Genomic DNA, 26224 nt, shown 5'->3' on the forward strand with positions numbered 1-26224 from the left:
TATCTTATTATTCTCGCCTCAGGGATAAGGGATGATGTGTTTTATTTTACTAATCCATCTCTGTAAAGGTATTGTATTGTCATCAGCTTCAGCGATTGCTTTCGCAACATTTTTTGCAAAAATAAAGACATCAAAGTTTAAAATAGATACTAATCAACTACTTTGTATCAGATTTAAGGCTTCTGTATTGAATACGCTCATTTATACAAACAAAAAGTTAATAAGCATTAGGTACTTGATGTCGTCTTATATAACTTATTAATAATTGATCCCATTGCTAATAAGATCCAATTACTATTACATTACATTATCCTCTAAATGCATATGAATTCCTGGTACGTGTTGCTAGGATGACACATGATTTCAACCGCTATGAAAGACATTCCTACCACCACAAATATTTATAATAATATGTTCTCCTGGTGTCTATGTAGTAATACGTCGTGCGCTTGGAGTCAGAATATATTAAGGTATACACGCGCCATACTTAAGACAATCTCTTCTTTAAATATGATCGCCTGGTACCAAAACATTGTATTATGCTTCCTATCTCATTATTATTACTATTACAATTTTACTCTTGATTTTTTCTCTTGATTGATTCATTTTAAGAAAATTATTAATTTCAGTTTTTATACGTCTATTTTCAGATCGTTAATTCTATATAATTGTTTGAGTTTCATTAAGCATAAAAAGTTGATACTAATTACCGACTATCTTTGGGCCATCAACGAACAAAAATCTTTCCTAAATTAAAAAGTGATAAAAAATAAATCTATAATATTCCTTTGCTCCTTTACCTCAAATTAATTCACAAAGTCTCAAAAGGTTTTTTTCATAAATGAAATAAGTCTTGTACCTAAGTGCTTGTACTTAGAGTTGTTAGAGGTGCTCCATCATTGTCGACCGGAATATTTCTTGCAAAAGGGACCTCTTTGCGACGACGCTAAAGGGCTTTGAAGGCTTTCAATGGCAGAAAAGCGGATTTTAACCGCGTCTTATGTGCTTTAAACGAGACCCGTGAAACGTGAACGATAAACCGTTCAAAATGAAACACGGAGACGACTCTAACAACAAAACACTAATAATAATTTTTCATTAACTTATAAATAAACACTTACCTTAAGCTCCAAGCTTTGCATGAATGGTGTCTACAAGCGAATGTATCTAATGTTCTACAAAACAAAATATATATTCATGCAGAAATAGCGCACATTGACTAGCACTATAGTCTATTTAATAGCAAAATGCCTAGATTAAGTATCGCCCTTAAGATATGTGTCCAAAACGTAATTAAAACATAAGTTGATACCTTAGATTGTATAGTCTTGATTGGCACGTGATTTAAAAATGTTGTTTATGAGGCTTTACTTATTCTTGACATTGACAAAGCATCTAGCGTACAAACCTTTACAATAGAAAAACATGAACATGCGGACGTAGGAGAAGAATCAATGATAAGCATACACAGAATGGCTGTCTCAATTGCCACTTACGGGGATAGAGGCTGGTTTGTTGACAACCACTATGTCCTCGTCGATATGGACGAGGGTGATCGGTTGGCTGGTCACCGGTACTTCGTGCCTGTAACGATACACACGTCAGCCTTTCTGGACAATGAGCAAACTGACCCGCTGGTCCACATACCAATCGCTAAGTAGTCACAGAGATATCTAAATCTAATCGTTAAATGATTCTAAGCTAATCATATTCATATTTATCTACTAACATTAAAAGATTTAAGTAATGTGTAGAATAATACATCCAAAGAGATCGTGCGGACAAATCGATTTGAATTCAAGTAGGAAATTGTTGCTCAGAGTCCTCTTAAACAGGAAAGGATAATTAGAAAAGACATGATAGACTTAAGGTGACACTTAGAGCGTAATTTGTGTTTAGTATATCGAAAAGGCCGTAATAAATTTAGCTTCAGTGTCTCTCTCAAAAAGCTCAGTGCACTCACATGCTAAACCGGTGCTCAAAATTCTGGTACCAAATGAGTATAATCATACAATTATATTTACAGATACGGTTGAATTTAAGCAAACTGATAATGGTATTAATAGAGATACTTTCAACAGGCAGTTAGTAATTGAAACATTTGTAAGTTCCAATATCACCGGCATGTATAGTATACAAGATTCCATGACAATAATTAAAAATAGAGAAGGCGTTTTAATTGATGTTAAATAGGAGTTGGATCTTAAAGTTCACAAACATTGCAACCTAGACAATCATATATGTGTCGATGTATTTTGTAAATTTTTGTTTGTCTACTAGGTATCGTTATCTACACAATAATGTACTAATTACAGAGAAGTTAATACAGATAATGTACCTATGGACGACGTTAGCAAGCAGATCGTTGTGTTTGAGTCTATAGTCAGGGTCAACTCTTTCATAGTTGACTGTGAGGGTGCCAGCTCTGATGCACCTTTCGTACTCAGCAGCAGGGTGAGCTCTGAATTCCCTTGCGAAGACGTCAAGGATCTTCTCGCCAACCCATCTCCCTTTCGTGAAAGTGGTGAATGTGAAGTAGTAGGGGTACACTTTCCTGAGTCCTGCAATATTTTGATTTTAGACTCAAATTTTGGGTTATTTGTACAATACACGTTATCACAGTTGGTAAATAATAAATCATTATTATTTTCTTTACTCGTGTCATTATGAAAATGTTCACGATCATCTATTCTATCTTGTAATATGCAATACCTATAACTGTAAAATACTTAGCAAAGTACTTAATCATAAAGAAATTTATAAAATCGATTGCTCGTTAACCTAAAAAGTTCCAAGGTAACATTTAACTAGGCCTGAAAACTACAGCAATGCAGCAAGATTTGACTTCACAAGATTGATTGGGCTTTTTCTTGCGAGGGCTGAAATTACATTAAAATTGTTAGCGCCATTACATGACGTGGCGATTTACCGCAATAAGTATAATTCTCTCTAATAAAAAAGGTGGAACAGGCTATCGAGAAGAATAAAGAATTGTTGCTTCAGTATACACTTAAAGTTTTATTTTAAGAATAAAAGTTTTAAAGGAATATTAATAAGGAAGGGAAGTAAATGGTCATAAATACAAATAAGTCATTAAAATAAATAAATATGATAGGCTTGAATAAGCAACTGTTTGTTTTTTATTATAAAAAATAGGTAAATTAAATTAAGCATATTACGTATAGTTTTATCACAAGCTTGTACGGATTTTACAAAAAAAAAATCTGTATAATAGAAGACAGAAAGTACAACCAGAGACGGACATTTTGGACAATATATTCTAATATAGAATAATCTCCTAGCAACATAAACAAAAAGGAAGAATTTGATTATCTGGAAATTGGGAAAATGTTATATATTTGAAAGATATTATTTATTTAAATGCATATACCGATAGTGAAATTTTTATAAATTGTGGGTTTGAATGAATCTTAAAGACTACATAGTAAACTGATCCTTATGCCGTAAGGCTTACTTTTAATAATTATTGCTTCTAATGATCTATAGAATAAACGGATTTATCTGAAAAATATAGAAACACGAGTTTTATTGAATTTTAACTGAGATTTCAATAACTAGCTTTCCGATTCAATGAGCCAATTGGAACTTTCAGCTATTCAAAACATTTTAAAAGCGTGCCTTGTCTCATAGACGAGAAGAAATGATGTACGGTTATAAAAATATATGCATAATATAAATACAGGAAAGAAATAAGGAACGCATTAAGACTTGTTCGTATTGGAGTCCGGGGATAAATCTACACCTATAACATGATATAATTTGTTAAAACACTCACCATTTTCGATGTAATAAGATGTTTCGTTGTATCTGTCATCGGTGAAACCTGGCCTCTTCGCTTTTAATGCCTTAGTCTCCAATTTTGCCTATAACAAACATAAGAACATATTTTTTTGAACACTTGTTTTAAAAAAGTTCTATTACAAATCTGTGTTTTTCTATTGTTTAGCGTTACACAGTTAGACATTGCTTATATTTAAACACAAGTCGAAGCTTGTCTAAGGTGTGCCTAACGGATAGATTATAGTCAAGCTAGATTTAGAATATATTATGATGACAGATGGATGGCAGCTGACAAATATTGCGTTTCGTTCCTTTTGTTCCTGAACACTTCAGTTTAGGTCGTGCTCAACGACGTTTTAGTTAAACACAAGCTAAACGCTGTTTTGTAATAGAAAAAGATAGACTCCATTTTAGACGTGGTTATTGTTAGGTCACTGACCTTGTATTGTTAGACATTAATTCAAATGGTGTTGTTCGTTTTAGTCTTCTTACTATACCAGTGTTGTCAAGGAGCTGGTTTGTCTCGACATTCACGTGATGATGATGTATGTTGATGAGCTTCAGCATGTTTTTGGATAACTGTCGATGTTATGGTCCCGATGGAGTTCGCTGTTTCGAATGTACCAAGGTGCGTTCACAATTTCCCTTTACACTTTATTCTGGAAGCGTTGTAAATAAAAAGCAATAAATAAGTATGCCGTAAGTATGAATTAATCATATGAGCCGGAAAACGTCCGTGGCCACAATCACCACGCTTGGCAGGCGGGTTAGTGATCGCAGTAGATGGTGATGCTCTCTCGAAAAGATGCTGCTGCCCGTCCTTCGTTCTTTGTATCCCTTACTCTCCTCTTACGACACCCACAGGTGGAGATGGTTCCCCCACCACAACAAAGATCTTGCACCTTTCACATCCGGCCATGTTGCCAGCCATTAAGGTTATATATAGGTTTAGGAACACGTAAAGGAATTAAACATGGGCAGTTGACACCGCTTAGAATAGAGCAGGTCAGAACACAGCACTTCAGATCGGTAACACTGCGGTGCACCAGACTAGAGATGAGGGCAATGCTCTATGTACGACCGAAGCTATGCCTATCCGATGAGCTCTCAAATAATAAATAAGCTTAATTATGCAGCAAGAAGAACATACTACGCAACCGTGAGTGGAATTGAAAATTCAGCAAAATTTTATTGAAATTCCAAAATTGAATATATTTGATGATAAGGTTATGTACATGATTAACTATCTAAGATAGAAGTCACGTGAGTATAATATAAATTATCATTTTTATGTAAAATGAGCCTGGGGCTCGCCTGGTGGTACCGTCCTGGGTGTGGTTTCGCACTTTTCTAGCAATAATTCTTAATAATGTTCAGTTGTTCTTTTCGATTCCTTGTGGCGTGTATTAGTAGGTGATGTAATGGTATATGTATTAAAAATGTATTAAATCATTAATCCATTGTAATAACAGAATAACATTAAAGTCAAAACACAAATCGAAATCGGTCCCTCCGATGTTTCAATTTCCATAATCCCGACTCGAAAACCTGGCAAGTATTCTCGAGTTATGTAAAAAGTGTATAATATTCAATCGAACAAGCTTCGGCTCCATTGTTCGCGAGAAACGCTTATAAAAAACTTGGTTCAAACTCGGAGGCGCGCGGACGAGATGAGAAAAGTTTTTAAAACACAACAATCTGGTATATTATGAGAGTTTTATTTATTCTAATGCATGTTCAGAGTTCAGAGATTTATGGTTTCACAACAGGGTTGAACAACAGTTTGGATTCTTCTTCATAATTATCATTAGGGACTTTTGGTGATACAGTATTGGATGTGAGCCTCTTCCTTTTACTTCCATATCCGGTGATCTTGTGTCTGCCTCATCCAATATCCTCATCTGTCGAATCGAATTCATTTGTCATGAGATGCTGTTGAACAGCAACTTGAATTCTTCTTCATCATTATGATAAGCGCTTTTCGGTGATCCGTTGCACTGCTCGCTCGATCTTGGTTTCCAATTTATTTTTTAAATTTCCTCATTCAAGGTCTTTTCTTTGTCCAGCACTTCTTGTAGATTGTCGCAATATGACCACATTCTCTTTTTCTTCGCTACGATCTCCATAACATCTTTTATCTATTCTTCATATGTTTTTCGAGCGGACTTGTTTACTCGGCTTTCTCTAAATCGGATTTCGCTTACAATTTAATGGATTTTTACTTGCGTGGAGCATTATATTCTGTCCTTCGGACATGAGCTATCTGCCTTGTCACGAAGACTGTTTACGACTTGTCATTCAATATCGGTTACAGCATGAACAGATTCGCTTTCCTTTTTTTATCTTGCTGTACCTTCAATAGAGATGTTCGTCTCTACGCTACTATTGTAACTCTATGGTTGTTATTGACTAAATAATGGAGGAAATTTCATGCTAGTACAACAAAGAAAAACATGTGCTTACCGTATTTTTTAATATTTATATTATTTATCTCATATTTCAAACCTATTAATACGAAATTTATAAAACAATTATTTGAAGCTATTGTTTATTTAATGATGAGATTTTAGCGGTAAATGAAATTTCATTGTTTCGATAAAGGTCGGCTTTGTGTGTTGGATTTCGTGAATGCTTTCATGTTTAATTATGTTTGCTTTTATTTAAAATTGTTCTAGATCAACGTGTGGTTACTAAAAGTGTCATTAGAAGCCAGTTTTGTATATCTGTCATATATTATATGTTAACCGATCCCTATAAAATTATTTATCATTGTATATTCATAGCTGCCAGGGCGACGTCTGCCGGGTTCGCTACTCTTTTCCTACCTATTTTTTTTATAGAAAAGGAGGACAAAAGAGCGAACGGGTCACCTAGTGTTACGTGATCACCGCCGCCCACAATCTCTTACAACAATGGCCAGTCTTCAGCTCTTATGGAACGTTGATTTCCAGCTCAGCTTGGGAAGCCTTGTCCATGGTAGAATTAAAGCGTGTTATAAGAGGTTTCATAAAACGATTCTCGCTGAAATATTCACTATTTTTTCACAAAAGCTTTTTGACTTTTTATGAAAATAAGGGACAAGTCGATCAGGACGTTCAGCTGATGGTAATTGATACGCCCTGCCCGTTACAATGCAGGGCCGCTCAAGATTATTGAAAAACACAACAATTCTGAGCAACACTACAACTGCGCTCGTCACCTTGAGACCTTAAGATCTCAAGTAATTTCACGGCGCACTTCAGACCGAAAGACAGTAAAGCTTACATATTACTGCTTAACGGCAGAAATAGGCGCCGTGACTGCTTGATCAGACGTACCTACTAAATGAAGCTTCAAACATGATGAACATGTTGCATTATACCGACCACTTGTAACTATGAATTGTCGCAATCATTTTACTGGTGGACTACTCTTCAATTTTGTAAAATTTTTCATCACTGAAATGGATATTTCTGTACTTTTCACTCGAGTATCAGTACAATAAGAATTTTAATCAAGCCATTCAATTTACAGAACCAGATAAACATTCATAGGTACAACAATATATCATATTTTTTTAAGTGGAAACACTAATTATGTGGGTATTTAATGATAGATGTCACTAAGATGGCGGGTTATCCCCATTTCAACACGCGGCGATTACACAACCTTATAATTGAATTTCAATCACTTGTAATTACCTTATTTACTTATAATTAAATCTTAATTGCGCCCGCATCCAAACGTTTAGCATTTCTACTCACAGAATAACTTAGAACACTAAATTGGAACACCAGACGGATTTCAGCCATAATGTAAGTGTTATAAGAGTCATTATACTGTGACTAAAGTTAGTAGCGTGATCGAAGCTATTTAAAACCTTTAATGTGAATGTTGGTTACAAATATAAAATCTTCATTACATTGGTTAACATAAACAGAGAAACATCGCGTTATCTGCATCCCACACGGCCTAAATACTCGCATAATGAACACCGCCGCCCCACTTGTTAAACTACCTTCAAGTAATGGACTTAAGGCGAAGAGTAAGCAGAAAACACGCAAACATGGTGTTTTTAGACAAGTTTTGTGGTGAAAATATAGCATTTCGAGCAATGAACATTACTTAATCATGTTACACATATCCTTAAGTCTTGTTTGTAGGTTGCTAATGCTTGCTGTTGGTTATAGTTAACACTCTCGAGCCTTTTTGAACTACCACTTTGGCATGGCAGGACGCATTTTTTTAGGAATACTCTCAGAAAAGTTATTCTTATAGCTTGCACTTTTTTGTGTAGGTTCATTTATTCAGATTAGTAGTGAATAACGAGGATTGTAAACAAATAAACTGTTTTCCACGCAAGAATTTTGAAAATATTGGCTTTGTTACATAGATGGCAAGCCAGCAGCCGTGAACTCATATCGCTCAAGGTCGCAAGCATTTCGTGTCGCCTTAAGGTTGCGCTAGTCGGTCATTCTTTCATACAAACGTATAATTGCAATTAGTACGTTTAAAATTAAAAGTTATATTCATTTTTCACAATAAATAATGTCTCGAAAGTTATAGGTATAATTTTACCACATCTTTGGGGCAATATTTTGAGTTTTCTTAAGTGTTAATTCCGCCAATATTTGTCTTCATACAATTCGACACGTGTTTCGCCTCTACACGAGGCATCCTTAGGACATGTTGACTCGCCAAACTCTGACACGAGAAATGTTTGGGTGTAAATAAACAACTTATGGAGTTTGAAAATGGCAAAACTGTAACCATACAGAGATAGATTAGTTGCTTAAAAAATCAATTCACTTTATTTTAAACATTTGCATTCGGCAGTAGTAGTAGTAAAATTTTACGCGCTAGTTTTCGTTATAAATCATTATTTATTATAGCGGAGTGTTTTTTTTTATATGAAAATAAGGGACGAGACGAGCAGGACGCTCAGCTGTTGGTAATTGATACGCCCTTCCCAATACAATCCAATGTCGCTCAGGATTATTGAAAAACTCAAAAATTCTTAGTGGCACTACAACTGCGCTCGTCACCTTGAGACATAAGTTGTCAAGTCTCATTTGCAAAGTAATTTCACTAGCTACGGCGCCCTTCAGATCGAAACACAACAATGCTTACACATTACTGCTTCACGGCAGAAATAGACGCCGTTGTGGTACTAACTAAGTATAATCTAGCCAGCATCCTGTGCAAAGGAGCCTCCCTCAGTAAAATATTAGTTGCTTAAAAAATAAATTCAATTTATATTAAACAAGTGCATTCAGTAGATTTTTTAGACTGTTTATAAAATTTTACGCGCTAGTTTTCGTTTTAAATCTTTATTTATTAAACCGGAGTGTGTGCTTTCTTCTTACTGCTCTTCACAGCGTGTATCCCGTTTCACCCATGATGCTCGATGAGATGAGTGCGAATCGTCGACTAGTGTACGATTGATGTTAGTTTAAATTGGAGCCGCCCAGTATTTATTTCTATTTTTATTTTTGTATTTATTTATTCATAATTAAATATTAATTATAATTAAATGCATTGTTCTTCATGCCTAATATAAATTTACCGTCTCAGTCTCAAAAACAGAAACAAAGAGGCACCTTTAAATTAATGGCTCACTAGGAAACCCTGTGCAGAGCCAACCAGTGAGTATTGTATAGAAGAGCTGATTATTTTAATAAACCATAAATCAATTGTATTATTAAACATGTAGAGAACACAATATACAAATAGCAAATAACTATTTCAAAATTATGTAATTTTTTTATCAAATTTATTAATTGATCATTTATAAGTCTGGAAACTTATCATTGTTTTTTATGAACCCATTTAAGTGATCTCCCGCACTTTTGTGATTAAATAGAGGCGCGGGTTCGATTCCCGTATCATCTCTAAATTTTAGTGAATAAAGAATAAGAAATAATTGAGTAAGTGAAACATTTTTTGTTCACGTTTTTTGATGTAAGGTAATGAGGTAAGTACATCACAATGACAGGCTAGTTGGGTGTTTACGCAAATATTGTGAATTCGCTTACATACTCTGTATAGAGCGTCGTTTTAGTACTTTTTAACCGACTTCAAAAAAGGAGGAGGTTCTCGATCCGTCGGTATGTTTTTTTATGTTTGTTACCTCAAAACTTTTGACTGGGTGCACCGATTTTGATAATTCCTTTTTTATTTGAAACCTGGTGCTTCCCGTTCGGTCCCATTTTTTTTATATAATATTATTGCTTTCTTATTATTTTGATTTTCAAAGAATTCGAGTTTAAAATTCGCATCACATCAAATTTCACATAACCATAACTCAGAAATATTTTTAGTTCCTGATGACTATAATTACCAAAAACTATCTTTAGTATTTTTCACGGGCAAACTTAACAATACCTTTTAAAAAAAATATCTCGAGTCTGACTTTGTATGTTGTAAAAACAATAATACCATATAAATTGTTATACAGAATTTAGCGTTATACACCGTGATAGATAGTCAAATACGCAATATTACCCTATTTCACAAATTTCACGGAAATCTAGCAGAGTGGAAAGGTCGATCTCAGTAGTTTTGCATATTATGGACTTTTGTCATTGTTTGGTTACAAGTTGCCATAGCAACATGCAAAGGGTAAGCGATTGGGCTTATCTATCTTTCTACTCTACATAATCCATGTTTATAAAATCGTTTGAATCAGTTGAACTAATTAATTGTACGTGTTGTGTTTGACTTTTTTTTATGGAATAGGAGGACAAACGAGCGTACGGGTCACCTGATGTTAAGTGATCACCAAAGGAATCACAAGAGCGTTGCCGGCCTTTAACGAAGGTGTACGCGCTTATTTTGAAGGTACCCATGTCGTATCGTCCCGGAAACACCGCACAAGGAAGCTCATTCCTCAGCTTAGTAATACGAGGAAGAAAGCTCCTTGAAAACCGCACCGTGGAGGACCGCCACACATACAGATGGTGGGGATGATATACTAATTTGTCGCGTGTCGTGCGAAGGTGGAATTCGGCGGCAGGAATCAGGTTAAACAGCGCTTCGAAACACTCCCCGTGATAAATGCGGTAGAGGACACACAATGGAGCGACGTCTCTACACAATGCCAAGTGATCCAGAGCATTCGAGCTGCTCTGCATCGCACGCGGTCAAATGGATCGAGCAGATACTGGGGTACGCCAGACCCGAGATGACAGATGAGATACAATACTCCATGTGTGGCCGGACCTGCGCTTTGTAGAGTGCTAGAATGTGGGCCGGCTTTAAGTATTGCCGTGCTCTATTAATAACGCCCAGCTTCTTCGAAGACAATTTGGCTTTGCCCTCCTTGACTGGGGCTGTACTGCATCCATACTTATTTCTACCGTGAAAAAATGTACTTGTCATTGTTTTCTAGTATTGACAAACTTTTGTACAAATTATCTTGCCCCAAATTAGGCATATAGCCTGTCTAATGGGTTGCAAGACAATTAATACAATATACTTACTTAAACATACATAAATACATTTAAACATCCATGACTCGGAAACAAACATCCCTTATTCATCATATAAATGCTTGCACCTACCGGGATTCGAACCCGGGACCTCTATCTTAGTAGATAGGATCGCTAACCACTCGGCTATACAGGTCGTCAAGGTTAGTATATAGAGTTGTTGCCGATAGGTGAGGAATAGAAGACATTTCATCATAATTTTGAGGATGATTGGAGCAAATTGGATGGATCGTTTGCGACGTGTTACCCTTAACATCAGGTGAACAACCAGCTCACATAGTTACTTAATCCCATAAACGATGGTATTGAAATTTTATATCTTATATGTTCTTACCAAAACAGTTTTTATTCGGGTGAAGTTAGGGTGGCTAATAAAAAATATTATTTATGCATCAATATTAATAAGAAATCATAACGTTATTCTTCTTAGCAATTCTTATTTAAGCACTGTCATATCAATTCTAGAAATTAAATAATTTTTGGTTGATTTGGTCAATTCTATAAATTTAATGGTTAAATTTATGTTGCTTACATGTCTTCATCATTGTAGGCTTACACTAGTCTTAAATTATAGAAAGTGCTTTCAGCGATTATGTAAAATACGCTTCTTAAACAAAATTAATTGTGAATTGTAAGGAATTTCCACAGATTAAATTACAATCGTGTTATATGTGCTCTCACACACATAGCTAAGATGGAAATTTAAAAATTCCTTGTTACGAAAATAAGCAAAAATCTACAAAGCTTATTGTGATACCTAGAACTCCAGTCACGAGCGAGATATTAATATAAATGACGTGTTAAAACAATAAGTCAATACAAATAAAATTTGAAAAACAAATTTTTATGAACGATGCGGGAGTCGAACCTACGACTTCTGGCGTTGACACAACCTGAGAGTTGAACAAAGCATACAAGATTTTATGACGATACGCCACTCGAACAGTTAGCTCAGTTGGTTAGAGCACTGGCACGGAACGTTCGAGCCCCGCATCGTTCAAAACATTTCGTTTTTCAAATTTTATTTGTGTTTTAATCCTAGAAGTGAGGGTTATCACTTTAAAAACATAACATATTGTTCACAAGTCAACAGGTTAATTTGTCTATATTCTTCGTTATGTGAATCTCACCTTCTTCAAGTCTTTGTTAGTATCCGTGTCATCGGCCTTCCTCTTCTCGCACGAGAGAATGCAGTTCTTGCCATTGTCCTTTTCGCCCTGGAACAAGAGAAATTACATTGAATTTCTTTCTAATATTACATTATTGACACCACTAAACTTAATATACCCAATAGATTTTTTATGTTACTTAGTAATTAACATCAATTTTATTCATGATTCACAGGTGTTGGTACCGACTAGTTTCAGACCATTTGAATTTCATCAGGGTGAATATAGTTAAAATCGTGCGCAATATGAGAGAAAATTCGTAGTGCTAGACGGGACGTAGCCGCGGACTCAATACACTCACCTTGATGAAGGACCTTTCTAATGGTATAGGATGGATTGTGATTTAAATTAACAATGTCTCACGAAAATTTTAAGTTTTTAACGTATTGTGTGCCATACTTATCATATAATTTAATTCATCATTTCACATGTAGTCCATAGGTATATTTGATTCCGATAAAACATATATGGATTCTGTTTTGTACTTACTATACTATAATTATTACAGTAGTTACTTATACTTAGAAAACTGAGCACCAAAGCAAGAGTTTCTAACTACAATTCATTTTATTAATACACATAAAATAGCTGCCAATCAAAGTTTCTATATGCATCTATTTCATAACATTTTACGTATTTATAATACTCCTGCATGTTATGATTAAGTACAGTATTCCACCACTGAAAGAGAGATTAAAAAGTAAATTCAATGTTATTGGGCTTTTCGTGGAATGTTCCGGATATTACCGCTGGGAGCCTAGCGCTATCTGCGGAACAAATTTCGCAGAAAATGTGCAAATATAATAAAATATAGAAAAAGCCGACACTACACATCTCAAACTCGAATAGGATTACTTTTAGATATTTTTCCTATTTATGATTATGTTATTTACTTATATATTGGCATATTATTTTTGCTTGCTCTATCTTACATGAAATTCGAGAATGCGGATCGATTATGGTAAGCGTAGGTTACAGGTGCGATATCAGCCTTTCATAAAAAGTCATTAGTCGTTAAGAATCGCGAAATTTATTCCTTTAGAAAACTCTTTGACGTCAACTAAATCTAAGAGAGAGGAAAAGACACAAGAATCCCTTCCGGTATTAATTTTTGCACTTAGCTATTGTGACACCATCATATAGAACGCTGTAAATAAGTTATTGTCTAGTCTCAGGCCAGTTAGATGCTTAAAAGTATAAAAAGGCATTTATTTACTTAAAATTGATTCCTCAAGAATTCTTTTTGATGTCATTTCTATAATACTAGATACTACTACCGCTTCGGAAACAAATGGCACTCTGAGAGAAACTCGCAAGAAACTCGTTATATTTACAGTGATTTAAATGTATCAGATGATAAATGTAGACGATATAGAATCAATAAATGAAATATAATAATTTGTTGGAACATAAAATTTCTTGTCGAATATTGAAATGTACAGATTACGGACTATTTGCCTCAGTGACGTAGTACTTCCACTCGTTTAAACGATTTCATTCTGGCTCTCTAATGATAAATATTCCTAGTAGGGTCTATTTTCATTACTAAACAGATTGTTAAATGTACTGTAATAATGTGATCTAGGTTAACATGTTGTCCTAGATTGATGAGGTTCGTTATCACTATTACAAGTTTGTGCGTTCTCCGATAAAAATACTCCTTTTGTCATATCCCCTCGATTTGAGATCTCTAGGCTGACTGCCACAGCTTGTATCGGCACACTTGGCGTTGAAATATCACGTTCATCTCCATAGTTACTTGGAAGAGAAGGCCATGTTGGCCTCTAAAAAGCTTGGTGTACTAAGTAAGCCGAAACAGTACTTCACTTCAAGCCACCTATTTAAGTCGCTAATTTAGCCATATCTCTGAGTATGCGTTCCCCAGTCCCAGCTTCTTCCATTTGACCGCATACAGGAGCGGCGCGAAGCATCGACAATTTAGTCATTTCCGATCGTCTTGATTCTTTGGCGTTGCGAAGAGTTGTATGTTCTCCTTGCATCCTCTACCGTATATATCACAAGACGTGGTCAGTGGGGTGTTTCAAGATGATACCAGTAGCCATAATCCACCACTGCATTTTACGTCGAAAAGCGAAATTTCACCCGCATCATGTTGACGTCTGGCATTCTAAAACCGCTGTTTTTGCGAGGAACTTATGCTTCGCACAGACCCTTCGTAGAATGAATTTCAATTTCAAGATTAGATCAAACTCCCACCTTTAAGCCGGCAACACATTACTTGACCCCTGTTGTTGGATATTCCCCCTCTTTTATAAAAAAAATCTTCATGTATGAACTATTAGTATTATGTAGGACTACATTTCAATAAGAAATCTCATATCTTGTATAATTTATTGAATCAAAGATATAAATTCCAGATATTTCATTAGGTTACCTCACCAGAGATAGGCGGGATTAATATAGAATTTCATTTATTCCAACTGGGGTGGGGTGAAATAGCCTTGGAACATTCCATCTTGGTTTTTCATTCCAGCATGGTCTGCAGGGGCCGTGAAAATATTTGATTTTATGGATTATCTTTTTCGTTAATATTATTTCCCAGCATTTAAAAAAGGGTCTTATAAATGTGGGATGTTTGAATATTATTACAAATATCGGATATTAAGAGATGATACTTATTTTCAAGTCAAGTAGAATTAGTAAGTTTAGCTCGGCCAGTTCTTTTTCGAGAGGAAACATAAAAATATGCATAGTCAAAAATCTGCATCTTAGCTTATTGGGTGTTACATCTGAGCTTAGAACCAGACCGGTGGTAGAGACTAGATGATTAATTAAATGCTGAAGTTATTAAAATAAGTTGTGTTTATTTCAATTCCATTCAATTCCACTTTATAGTAATTATATTGTATTTCTTCATATTAGTTCTTATGTTGCACACTTTAAATTTAAAAATTATGTATAATGTAATATTGGCATGGTGACGTTGCCTGTAAGTGCAATAACACTTAGATTTAGATTAATTTCTTATAATATTCAATGCAATTAGTTACTGATTATTGTGTTGGCGATGGTAATAAATTAATTATTAAGATATTTTTTAAAGAGTTAATTTAAGAAACCATATCGATAAGTTAACTATGTTTTGTTTTCAAATTTAATTTGTGTAATTGATCCCAGAAGTGACTTTAAAAACATGGCAATCAAATCTAAACAGATTTGAAAAAGCGACATCTCAAGACAATTTCCTAAATATTGGGGTTGAGCAGATTATCAACTGTAAAGTAAATTCTGTAAATAAAGCCACAACCTGAGGCTGAACAAGAGATATCAAGATTTATGAACGTGACGTCACTGAAACGGTTAGCTCAGTGGAAGAGCGCTCGCACGAAACGCGTGAGGTCGCGGTTCATAAATTTTGTTTGCAAATTTAATTTGTGTAAGTTAACTAAGTGTTATCCCTTAACTAAGGTCAGTTTGTAATGTCAACATAACACTTTTTAAATGCATATAGTATTATAATAACAGTAAGATGGCAGGATTAACAGTAAAAAGATACATACTTTAACTCGTTAATTTTTCCTCGTTATATTATGAGGACATTTTCATGGGGTCAGAAGACAAAGCAAACATACAGGTCACTGTAGGTAAATAACCACCGCCGCGCATACACTAAAAACACTAGAGAAGTGATAGGGGTATTGTCAGATTATTAGATTGGTGAACACCATTTTGGAAGGTTAACTAATTCCTAAAAAAAATTACACTTAATTGAAAAATATTATAAGCCATTATGCAAAGCATACCAGGTTATTAACGCTTTTGCGAATTTTTTATCCAGTAATATGGGATTACTATACTGTTAAGTCACGTCTATACGGCTTCAACCTATTACGAACCCTTAACCCTATCCTGTACTGATATTTTTATTATAATACTTGAATCGTCCCATGATTATGCACAAAAATTTCGAATAATTTTACTATATGAGGACAATTATAGTATATTTTAGTTTTTAAATTATAGAGCTTTTCTTAAATATTTTTTATTAATGTATGTTTTTAAAATTATTTTTTTTTTACTTTCTTGCGTATTAATTCCGCTAAGTGTCTTCTTTCACCCATTCGACATGTGTATTGCCAATACACGATATATCTTCAGGAGATGTTAACTCGCCGAGTTCTGAAACGAGACTAGGGAAACGAGATTTTTTTTTTCAAATCAATATCACTTTATTCATTTAGCTCAAGGTAATTACAGGTATAAACAATAATAATCATTTATTCCACTCTAATTATATATGGTACAGAATGTTTTGTGCCCTACCCTCTACGTGATGATACCCTGAGTTTCAGAGGTTGTCCTTCTGAAAGCTTATGACATAACTATTAGCAAACTGACTAAAAAAGGTGTGTGTGTGTGAAGTTTTATTTTTGGTGACAGGTGAAAGAAAAAATATTGTTGAAAGACAACACTTAGCAGAAATTAATACTCAAGGAATTCTCATAACATTCAATAAAATATCTGTGATTAGCAAATCCGTCAACGCTAATTCAAACGGAAAGCAAAACTTTTCCATTACGCTTTCTCTTGTAATTCATTCATTCATCTTTCATTTTACTTTTTCATTCCATTAACAATAATCGTTCTGTTGTTGATTGTAGCAATGTATTTCTATGAAACACCCAGGGGAATCTCATTATAAATTATTGTAACTACCTCGAAATATTAGAAACATTTTATTATTATGAATAATATTATTAACAAATAGATGATATGATGCTATGAAAAGTCACATATCGTGTTAATTTTAATATAATTATTACAAAAATATGTCTCAACTCGCTCTTCGCTTCCAAAATTGGTTTGGAATGAAAGCGAAGTAGATGGTAGCAAAACACGTCATTAACTCAAAAAGGCGAAACAAATTAAAAATCTTTTTGACTCCAACAAACGTTCGAGTTTCCCCTCCGTAAATTGAAAACACTAGAATTAAAACCATTTTGACGCCAGCATGCCTTAATTACGGCGAAACTATTCCCTGCCTTTTTATACTCGCGGGGAATATATAAAGCATTATGTTATACAAGCGAACGGTTTCACTCGACATATTCAATTCAATTTGCTCATTAAATTTTGCAGGTTGCTCTTATAATTATTTCTACAGAATGACCCTCAATAGGGCTGTCGGCATTCCATATTTTTACTTTGATCCGGGCTTTAGAATTTCGTCCAAAATATTATTTATAAAGATAAGTAGAAGGATGACAACGTTTTTAGGAAAATTAGGATTGATCTTATCCTAGTCAAACAAAAAATAGTGTATTCGTGTGGAAATGTCATTGTTTTTCTTATATATTTCGAGTTAATCCCAGGCTTTTATGTCAACAATGTAATCAGATTTTTAACACACAATTTCGAACAATTGTTTTCGCTTAGGGATTTACAATTCTCTAATATAAAATGGGAGTTTATTATATATAAGTATACATTGTCACAAGATTAAGTTTTTTTTTATGGAATAGGAGGACAAACGAGCGTACGGGTCTGTTGTTAAGTGATCACCGCCGCCCACAATCTCTTGCAACACCAGAGGAATCACAGGAGCGTTGCCGGCGTTTAAGGAAGGTGTACGAGCTTTTTTTGAAGGTACCCATGTCGTATCGTCCCGGAAACACCGCACAAGGAAGCTCATTCCACAGCTTTGTAGTACGTGGAAGAAAGCTCCTTGAAAACCGCACTGTGGAGGATCGCCACACATCCAGATGGTGAGAATGATATCCTAACTTGTGGCGTGTCGTGCGAAGGTGGAATTCGGCGGCAGGAATCAGGTTAAACAGCTCTTCGGAACACTCCCCGTGATAAATGCGAAGACACACAATGAAGCGACGTCTCTACGCAACGCCAAGTGATCCAGCCGTTCACAGAGCACTGGGTCCCCGACAATTCGAGCTGCTCTGCGTTGCACGCGGTCAATTGAATCGAGCTGATACTGGGGTGCGCCAGACAAGAGATGACAGCAATACTCCATGTGTGGCCGAAGTGGCTTGAAGTATTGCCGTGCTGTATTAATATTTTGTCTGGGTTTAATTTTTTTCTGTCGCCCCCTTTACGCAGGTGTTAATATTTTCGTGCACATATTACAAACAGATTTTCGTATACTATATAAAGTGATGTAACAGTTAGAATTCCAGTTTATTTGATTCAGAGTCGGGGTCCGAGTATGTATATATCTCTTACAGGTACATTATACATAATATGTACAGGCATGTACATAAATAATAGTAATACGTTACATTTATTAAGTTTTGCTTTATTTTATGTAATAGTAATAATATATTTCTGGGAGGCTTCTTTCATAGTTTGCTGGCTAGACGAGTTACGAACTTCACCAACACGATACATTGTCCATTCTTAACATCCTATGACTTAAAATGATAAGCGTACCTCCGATGACACTCAAAATTTTGAGATTTTCAATAATCCTAAGTGACACCTCATTTTAATTAGCAGGGCGTATCTCTTACTATCAGGTTATCGTTTTGCTCGCCTAATCGCCATTTTAAATTGCTTTTTTATGAGTTTTATCACTAAGCAACACAATTACTAAAGTTATAATTAAGTTAGGTACAATTGTTTTTCATCAGAACTTGACACAATGAGATTCTCACTTATTTGTGTAAAATCCCAAACTAAAAAGAATTAACCTACTTAAGCGTTGTATTATTACAATGCTCAAGTAGGTTAATTCTTGACGCTTTTGCTTTATTGGGGGAAAATAGCATTACCACGCCGCTAATTCACGTCTACATCACTCCAATATTTTCTAATTAACTGCCTTAATGGAACGAGCGTTGTATTTCCTATATTAGAGTTAATAACAAAGATATGCTGTTAACATGCTTTAGTTATGCTGATAAAATAAATATTTTGTATTTTAGTAACGTAGGTACAAGATTATGGATCTATTTACCGTAATGGGCTCTTAAAAAATTGTTTGTCGTATACGGCGAGGTCAGCCAATAAGCTCATATTTTTTTTTAAATTATGTTAACATAAAGTATAAAATAAAACAATTCAAATTATATTTTCCGCCTCTACACCCACCCTATCCACTACCCATAGCAGGCGTAGGCTCCGCGCGTAGTACTTATCGATCGTAGCATTACGTAGCTGTCTCGTAGCGTCTCATAATGAGTTACGTTATTTTTAGTAGCGGATCTAACACGGCGAGCGTTGCGTTCGTCTCGCCTCCGCTATAATATAGTCATACAAATGTGGTTTATTTTAAGCTCGTTGAAAACTTTTTGATGATAAATATAATAATGGAATTGAGAGCGTGTTTTACATTATTAGACAAAGCTCTAAATATAGACGCATAATATTATAGAGACGGAGTTGTTCAAGAAGAACTTATGAAAATGCGACAATTATGCGACACAATTTTTAAGTGAAAACTTTTTTAGTTGCGCTTAGCACGTAATGAAACTGAATTGTCATGGTCAACTATGTAGCGATGGTTCGGCTGAAGTCGGCTCATCGAAAAGAGCGTGTTCATAGAACAAAATAAACTAGAGTAATTTTCACACAATTATAATTATATACATTTTTTCCGTAAAACTACCTGACACCAAGAATAATGCTCAATTAGACAAGATATAGCCTAAACAGCCATACGTATGTCACCAAAGTGAAGGGAGTGATATGTATATCAGTCTAAATTAAAATTCATACATTTTCTATTTATGTAATATTTTATCACCTATAGTTATAAGGCTATATATATATAAGGCTATGCGTAGGTACGACATGGCCATTACATTGCAGTGCCACTCGGGATTCTTTTAAAAACCTGAAAATTCTCAGCGGCACCACAATTGCGTTCGTCACCTTGCGACATGAGATGTTGAGTCTCATTTGCCCAGTAATTTCACTAGCTACGGCGCCCTCCAGATTGAATAACAATATTACTGCTTCATGACAGAAAAAGTCGCCGTTGTGGTAACCATAATCTAGCTGGCATCCTGTGCAAAGAAGCCTTCCACTGGTAAATGGCTTTAGTCTCCTCATACGAAACCCTTGGGCTTGGGACTTTTTTGCCCCGGGGAAGCACCGGGCAAAGCTAAATGTTTTGTGTGGGTTTAAATGTTTAAATATCACATTATAAGCATGAATGGCCAAAGTAAGATGTAACATTGTACACATTGATAGATACGCAACAGATTGAATAAACAAGAACCGTATCCCTCTAATATTCCGACGTGTAGATTGATTTGACGGCGCCCTCGTTTTTCTTATTTGATTTATCGTTCGCGCGCCGCTGTCCGAGCATGACCGAGTGTTCGCGGAGGAGGTCATTAAAGTGTAATGTGCCGGGAGGAACGGGGAAATTGTTTTTAATATTAGGGTTACAACTATGTTGTCATGTTACTGAAGTGTAAACTACTTAAGGCGCGCTGAACACTTTGTTTTAAGGCTATTCATTGATTTCGGGTAAAGGAAGTCTCAAGTCACTTTAGGAAGGGCAATCACTAAGAGTAAACTTATACTAAGTTATTGAATTAAATACTTCTTTAGCATGAGCACTTTTTGGTCCAACAAAATCATGGATCTCGCGTCAACGTCACCGCACGCTTCCAATGAGCTATATGTATGTTGTGTATATGTGTGTACTTTTTGTGTAAACAAAAATCATGGAACTCGCATTATCGTCACCGTACGTTCCCCATGATCTATATGTATACTGTGTATATATGTCTACTTTGTGGGTAAACAAAAAGAGTAAAACGCGTCATCGTCATCACAATACAAGTAAAAGAACAGTAGTGTAACTCAGAGGTGTCCTTGAAATTTGTACCTATGTCTTGGCGAAGCGATTTCAGATTTATTTTTTTATAATTACGCTTGAATCGTTCTACGCGTGTGTTTATTTAATATTATAGCTCTACGTTATATGTATTGTAAATGTAATTCTTTATAAAAACAGAATAAAATTATTATATTACGCACATAGGGAGAAAAGTAGGTCATTCTCTTCCGCGGAATATTGTCACGATGACAATCGCGGGTGGCAATATCCTACTTATCCCACGTGGTGCGTATACAATTTTTTTCCCACCTGAATAAAAAGCTCGCTTTTAGTAACTGGTACGAGGGACAAAAGCCGTCTTGCCGGGAGAGAACCGGCACTCGTATCAGAGAATTAAAGCGAGCTTTTCATCAAGGTGGGGAAAAAAATGGTTTTTATATGAGAAATCTTATTTCGTATTATTTCACTTTTATTAAATTTTCACTTGTGTTGTGTCTTAAAATATCCATCATAACTACAGTAAGTTTTATTTTGAATTTTTAACGTGAAAATGTGACGCGACCTTCACGAGATTTTCACCTGATGGTTAGTGATACACCCTGCCCACTACAACGCAGTGAGCTCAGGATCCTTAATTGAACCCATCATACGTGGTGCGCCATCACAATTACGATCATCCTTGTGGCATAAGATATTAAGTTTAAGCCTTCAACTTCACTAGCTATTATGCTTGCATATTGCTCCTTCATGACACAAAAAAGCGCCGCTGTAGTCCCCACATGGATTCATATCCGGTGTAAAGAAGCCACCCACTGGTATATCTCTACCTCTAGATAGAGCCTCGAGCTGTTAGGCAACGGATGACAACAGGCCAGGTTCATTACTTTAGTGTGCATGCGTGACAAGCTATGTCTTACTCTCGCGATACGTATGTCACTTTGTTTTAGTGTGCGTGCATTGCTGAATATAGAGAATAACAGTTAGCCGCTATTTATATCGACGATAAACTGTGACATATATATATGTCACAGTTTATACTCTATAAGATTGTGGGCATAATTTTCTCCCTTAGAAATGAAAAGATCTGAGTCTGAGTGCAAACGTGAGTACACCTGTACCTTCGTTCATACTCTTATACAACAACAACGTAATTGTTGCAACCACTTATGTTTGTTTAACAAACATTCATTTTCATATTAAAATAATACTCAAGGGAGTGAAAGAGGGGTTGAAAAAGAATTGTTATTATTACTTCATAAACGCAAGAGAGTCAAATGTTGAAAGCTCTTGAAACGAGGCGGAAATCTCAGGCAAAAAGCGACAGTATACTTCACACAGGTAGGACTGTACTCTGAAAACTCGTTTAGCTAATTCCTAATTAAGAATAAAGCTTTAATGTCGTCAGACTCCGAGGTTCGCGCATTGAGACACTCATTATTACTTAACGAAATTAGTTTCAAAGACACGAATACTAGTTCAGTGAAATTATTATACTTTAAAAGTCAAATGTACGTTTGTTCGACGCTTTGTAAGGTCAGCTAAGCTGTCTGTTTTCTCAAAATATGTCGAAGGAAGGATTCTTGTTAACGGTAGTAAGCCACTCCGCCAGACTTACCCATAAACCAAAGACAAAAGTCAATTAAACTTCATTAAATTAGGCTTGAACTAAGCGCTATTGGATCATCACTATAAATATTTACTTTAAATAACTGAATCTGATGATAGTATATCATATGATATTTTCGGAAAAAGTAGATAGAGCTCGTGAGAAGAACATACAAGAAACTCAACGGCCTTAATTTTCCATCAATAGAGTATTTTATAATTGCTGTTATATACAAAACAAATTAGTTTATAAGGTTCGAATATATGAATCGTGTTCCAAGTTAAAAGCGTTTTGAACATCGAATATTTCATCAAAAGTAATAAAGAACAAATTGAAAAAATATAAATTAAAAATAAGTATAAATATAACCAATATCAGATCATGAATTCATACAAAAAATATAACATCTATTTTGTTTAAATGTGTCACGAGGACACCTGCTGCCGAATTCCAACTTCGCACAACACGCCACAACACTTGGATGTCATTCTAACCTTCCGGGGATGTGTGGTGTTCTCCGCAGTGCGCGGTTTTCAAGGAAGTTGTCACATACAATCAAATTGTGAAATGAGCTTCCTTGCGCAGTGTTTTCGGGACAATACGACATGGGTACCTTCAAAAAAGTGGGTACATTTTTCTAATAGGCCGGCAACACTCCTGCTATTCCTCTGGTGTTGCAAGAGAATGTGGGCAGCGGGCGTCGATTTTCAAAAGGTGATCTGTACACTCAAAAGTAAAAAGTCAATGTGTCAATTTTCAGTGTCACCTTTCCAGTTTTCTCTTCCACGAAAAAACTCAACTATTCTTTAAAGATATAGGAAAATTTAAATTTGGTGACAAGTGACGCTCACACGACTTGGTATTAGCTTGAACTATTAAATGATATAATATACCTATACGTTAGATTTATTTACAACCTTTGTTACAATATTTTCATAAATGTCGTTTTACCACCAGGGTTATAAAAGACGACGCAAGATATAAGAAGAAATCGATTCATTTTAAAATCTTTTGAAATTAAATAGAAGAAATTAAGTAAAAATATACCTGAACTAGGTTAGAAAATAAAAAAAACAATGAGAGTTCATTGTATAGAAATTAAAAGTTTATTGATTTTTTTTATTGTAATCAACTCATATAACTTTTTAAACATTCATATTATAAGATAGGCACATTTTAAAGATAGGTATTTAAATATAGTATAGTTTTATCTTATCACATTATTAACATTAAATTAAAAGCAGAAATCATAGCATCAGGGTTTCCTAGTGAGCCATTCAGAGGAATTTATTTACAAGCGCCTTTTTGTTTAACTAAGGTATAAGTAAACAATATATTTATTTATTTAATGGATCACCAACATAAGAAATAGTAGTTACAGTTTTAATAATTACATTGCATTAAATTATAAAATTTAACTTTTCCTACAATTAAAGGTAATCACAGCATGCTTTGTGTTACAAAAATTATTAGTAAGGAGAAATCAAAAGAAAAAAAAAATATTAATTAAAATAAGAAAATTACGAGCTATTTATATTAATTACAAATCTGTGAATGCAGTATTCCAATCAATTTATTATATAAGACTATCTAGGTATTACATTCTGAGACTGTAGATAGGTCACACTTAATAAGCTTTAATTTAAAGTTGTTAAGACTATCAAAATTAATGTCGATATTTGGACTTTTCTTTGTATAGTCATTATAGCGACGAGAAATGCGTACCACAGGTGAATCACGTCCTGGATTGGTTTTACAGAAACTTGGCTCAAACAAGTCACATAGATGTCGTGGTATTCTGGCAGGAAATTTAAATTTAAATTTAAGTAACAGAGCTAGACAATCAATGCCGCCGTTTATTAACCTATGGAGAAATAACATGTCGAGATGAGATCGTCGCGAGGATAGCTGCTGTAATTGAAAGTGCTTCAGTTTGTCTGCATATGTCCTGACTGTATTTGGAGTCTTGAATCGGTACGATAGACTACCAATTAACTTTTTCTGTACCCTTTCCAGTCTATCTATATGCACCTTATAAGTCGGGTTCCAAGCTGTACTACAATACTCAAGCTTGCTCCTATATTATATAATAGAATAAATTAAATGATAATAAATAAAAAAACGACATATTTTTTAAATCAAAAATAATTATTAAAACTCCGCACAATGAAATATACGGCAGTGTACATTGCAAGCAAGCAAGTTCAAAATTCCGTATGGATTAACATTACAAATTCTCTCAAGCTATATCGACAGCTGTTACAAAGTGCAGTATAAACATTTGCCAGGCAACATTTTAAAAAAACAAGGCCACAGTTAAAATAAACCTTCATTTAATATCAGAACATAATGTGCGTAACCTGAGTAGATTTATAATGCAGGAGCCAGGCTCGCATGATAATCCGCATTAACAGTCGGAATTTAATAAGTACAGTCCGTATAGGCTCACGGTTCATTTAAAATAGCCATTTCGCATTTTATAGTCAGTCGAAATATGAGTTTAATATATATATTACGATAGTTAAGTTATGAAAAAGCGTTTTTCAGTTTTGATTGAATTATAACGTAGGCCCTAATGAATACGTAAGAGGAAAATTTACAGCAATAAATATTTGAATTGTTGAATCTGAAAATATATAATGTGTGCTATTATATATTCTTTGATAATGTTATGTATGTTCATAAGCACATAGAGGAATTTTCTAGAAACTCTGTTAATCATATTGTTGACGTCAGTAACAAACAAACATGTTATGCTTAGTACTCGGTTAAGTCGAGTTAGTAAGTCTTTTATCGGGCGATGCGATAACATGAACCCAGAAAATGTACAAAACACATGTGTTACGAAATTCAAAATAATTGTTTAAACACGTCTATATGTGTGTGTGTTTTATGTGTTAAAGGTTACTGTAACATAAATGACTTAATTAATGTTTAATGTTATTCCACATATAACATCCAACCTTTTTTCTTATCACCCTCAATTTACTTTGTTTAAATAGTTTTATAATATAAATTTGTATTTGCTTCAAATACATCAAAAACATACTATTTAAAGCACTTTTTTCCCTTTCATTAGAAAAAACATAATATTTATTTTAATATTACGGGCTCTTGAAAAATTAAACGCTATACGACCCATAAATCAATGCATTCAATTATAAAACCTCAAGTTCTTTCAATTCTCGACAAATAAATTATTTTAATTAATAAAAAATGCTAATTGGTTTATAATATGCATTTAAGTGGTCCTTCTACTTGTCAAGTAATAAATATGCAGTTCACTTTAAAATTTTATTTTTTAAGAATAAATAGTTTTTATTGAATCTCTTGGCAGTTACTGAATTAATTTTGTACCACAAAATTGGAACATGTAAATCAAGCAAAACTTAAGATAAATAATTTTGAAAAA

The 26224-nt window shown here is 34.6% G+C and overlaps 1 protein-coding gene across 6 annotated transcripts in view; it reads right to left on the bottom strand.

The window, feature by feature from the left end:
* LOC126979890 (pseudouridylate synthase RPUSD2) overlaps positions 1–26224 on the bottom strand; it is a 469930-nt gene that overhangs the window by 23177 nt on the left and 420529 nt on the right. For 3 of the 6 annotated variants that reach the window (XM_050829463.1, XM_050829465.1, XM_050829468.1), the window contains 4 exons: positions 12401–12487; positions 3797–3884; positions 2339–2561; positions 1497–1584 (listed from right to left, as the gene is read on the bottom strand). In XM_050829463.1, the coding sequence (XP_050685420.1) occupies positions 1497–1584; positions 2339–2561; positions 3797–3884; positions 12401–12487 (486 nt within the window). Of the gene's footprint in view, positions 1–1496; positions 1585–2338; positions 2562–3796; positions 3885–12400; positions 12488–26224 lie in introns of those variants that run through there. The other 3 variants (XM_050829464.1, XM_050829466.1, XM_050829467.1) reach the window with 2 other exon arrangements.

This window comes from Leptidea sinapis, chromosome 4 (genome assembly GCF_905404315.1).
Source record: "Leptidea sinapis chromosome 4, ilLepSina1.1, whole genome shotgun sequence".
Taxonomy (NCBI): domain Eukaryota; kingdom Metazoa; phylum Arthropoda; class Insecta; order Lepidoptera; family Pieridae; genus Leptidea; species Leptidea sinapis.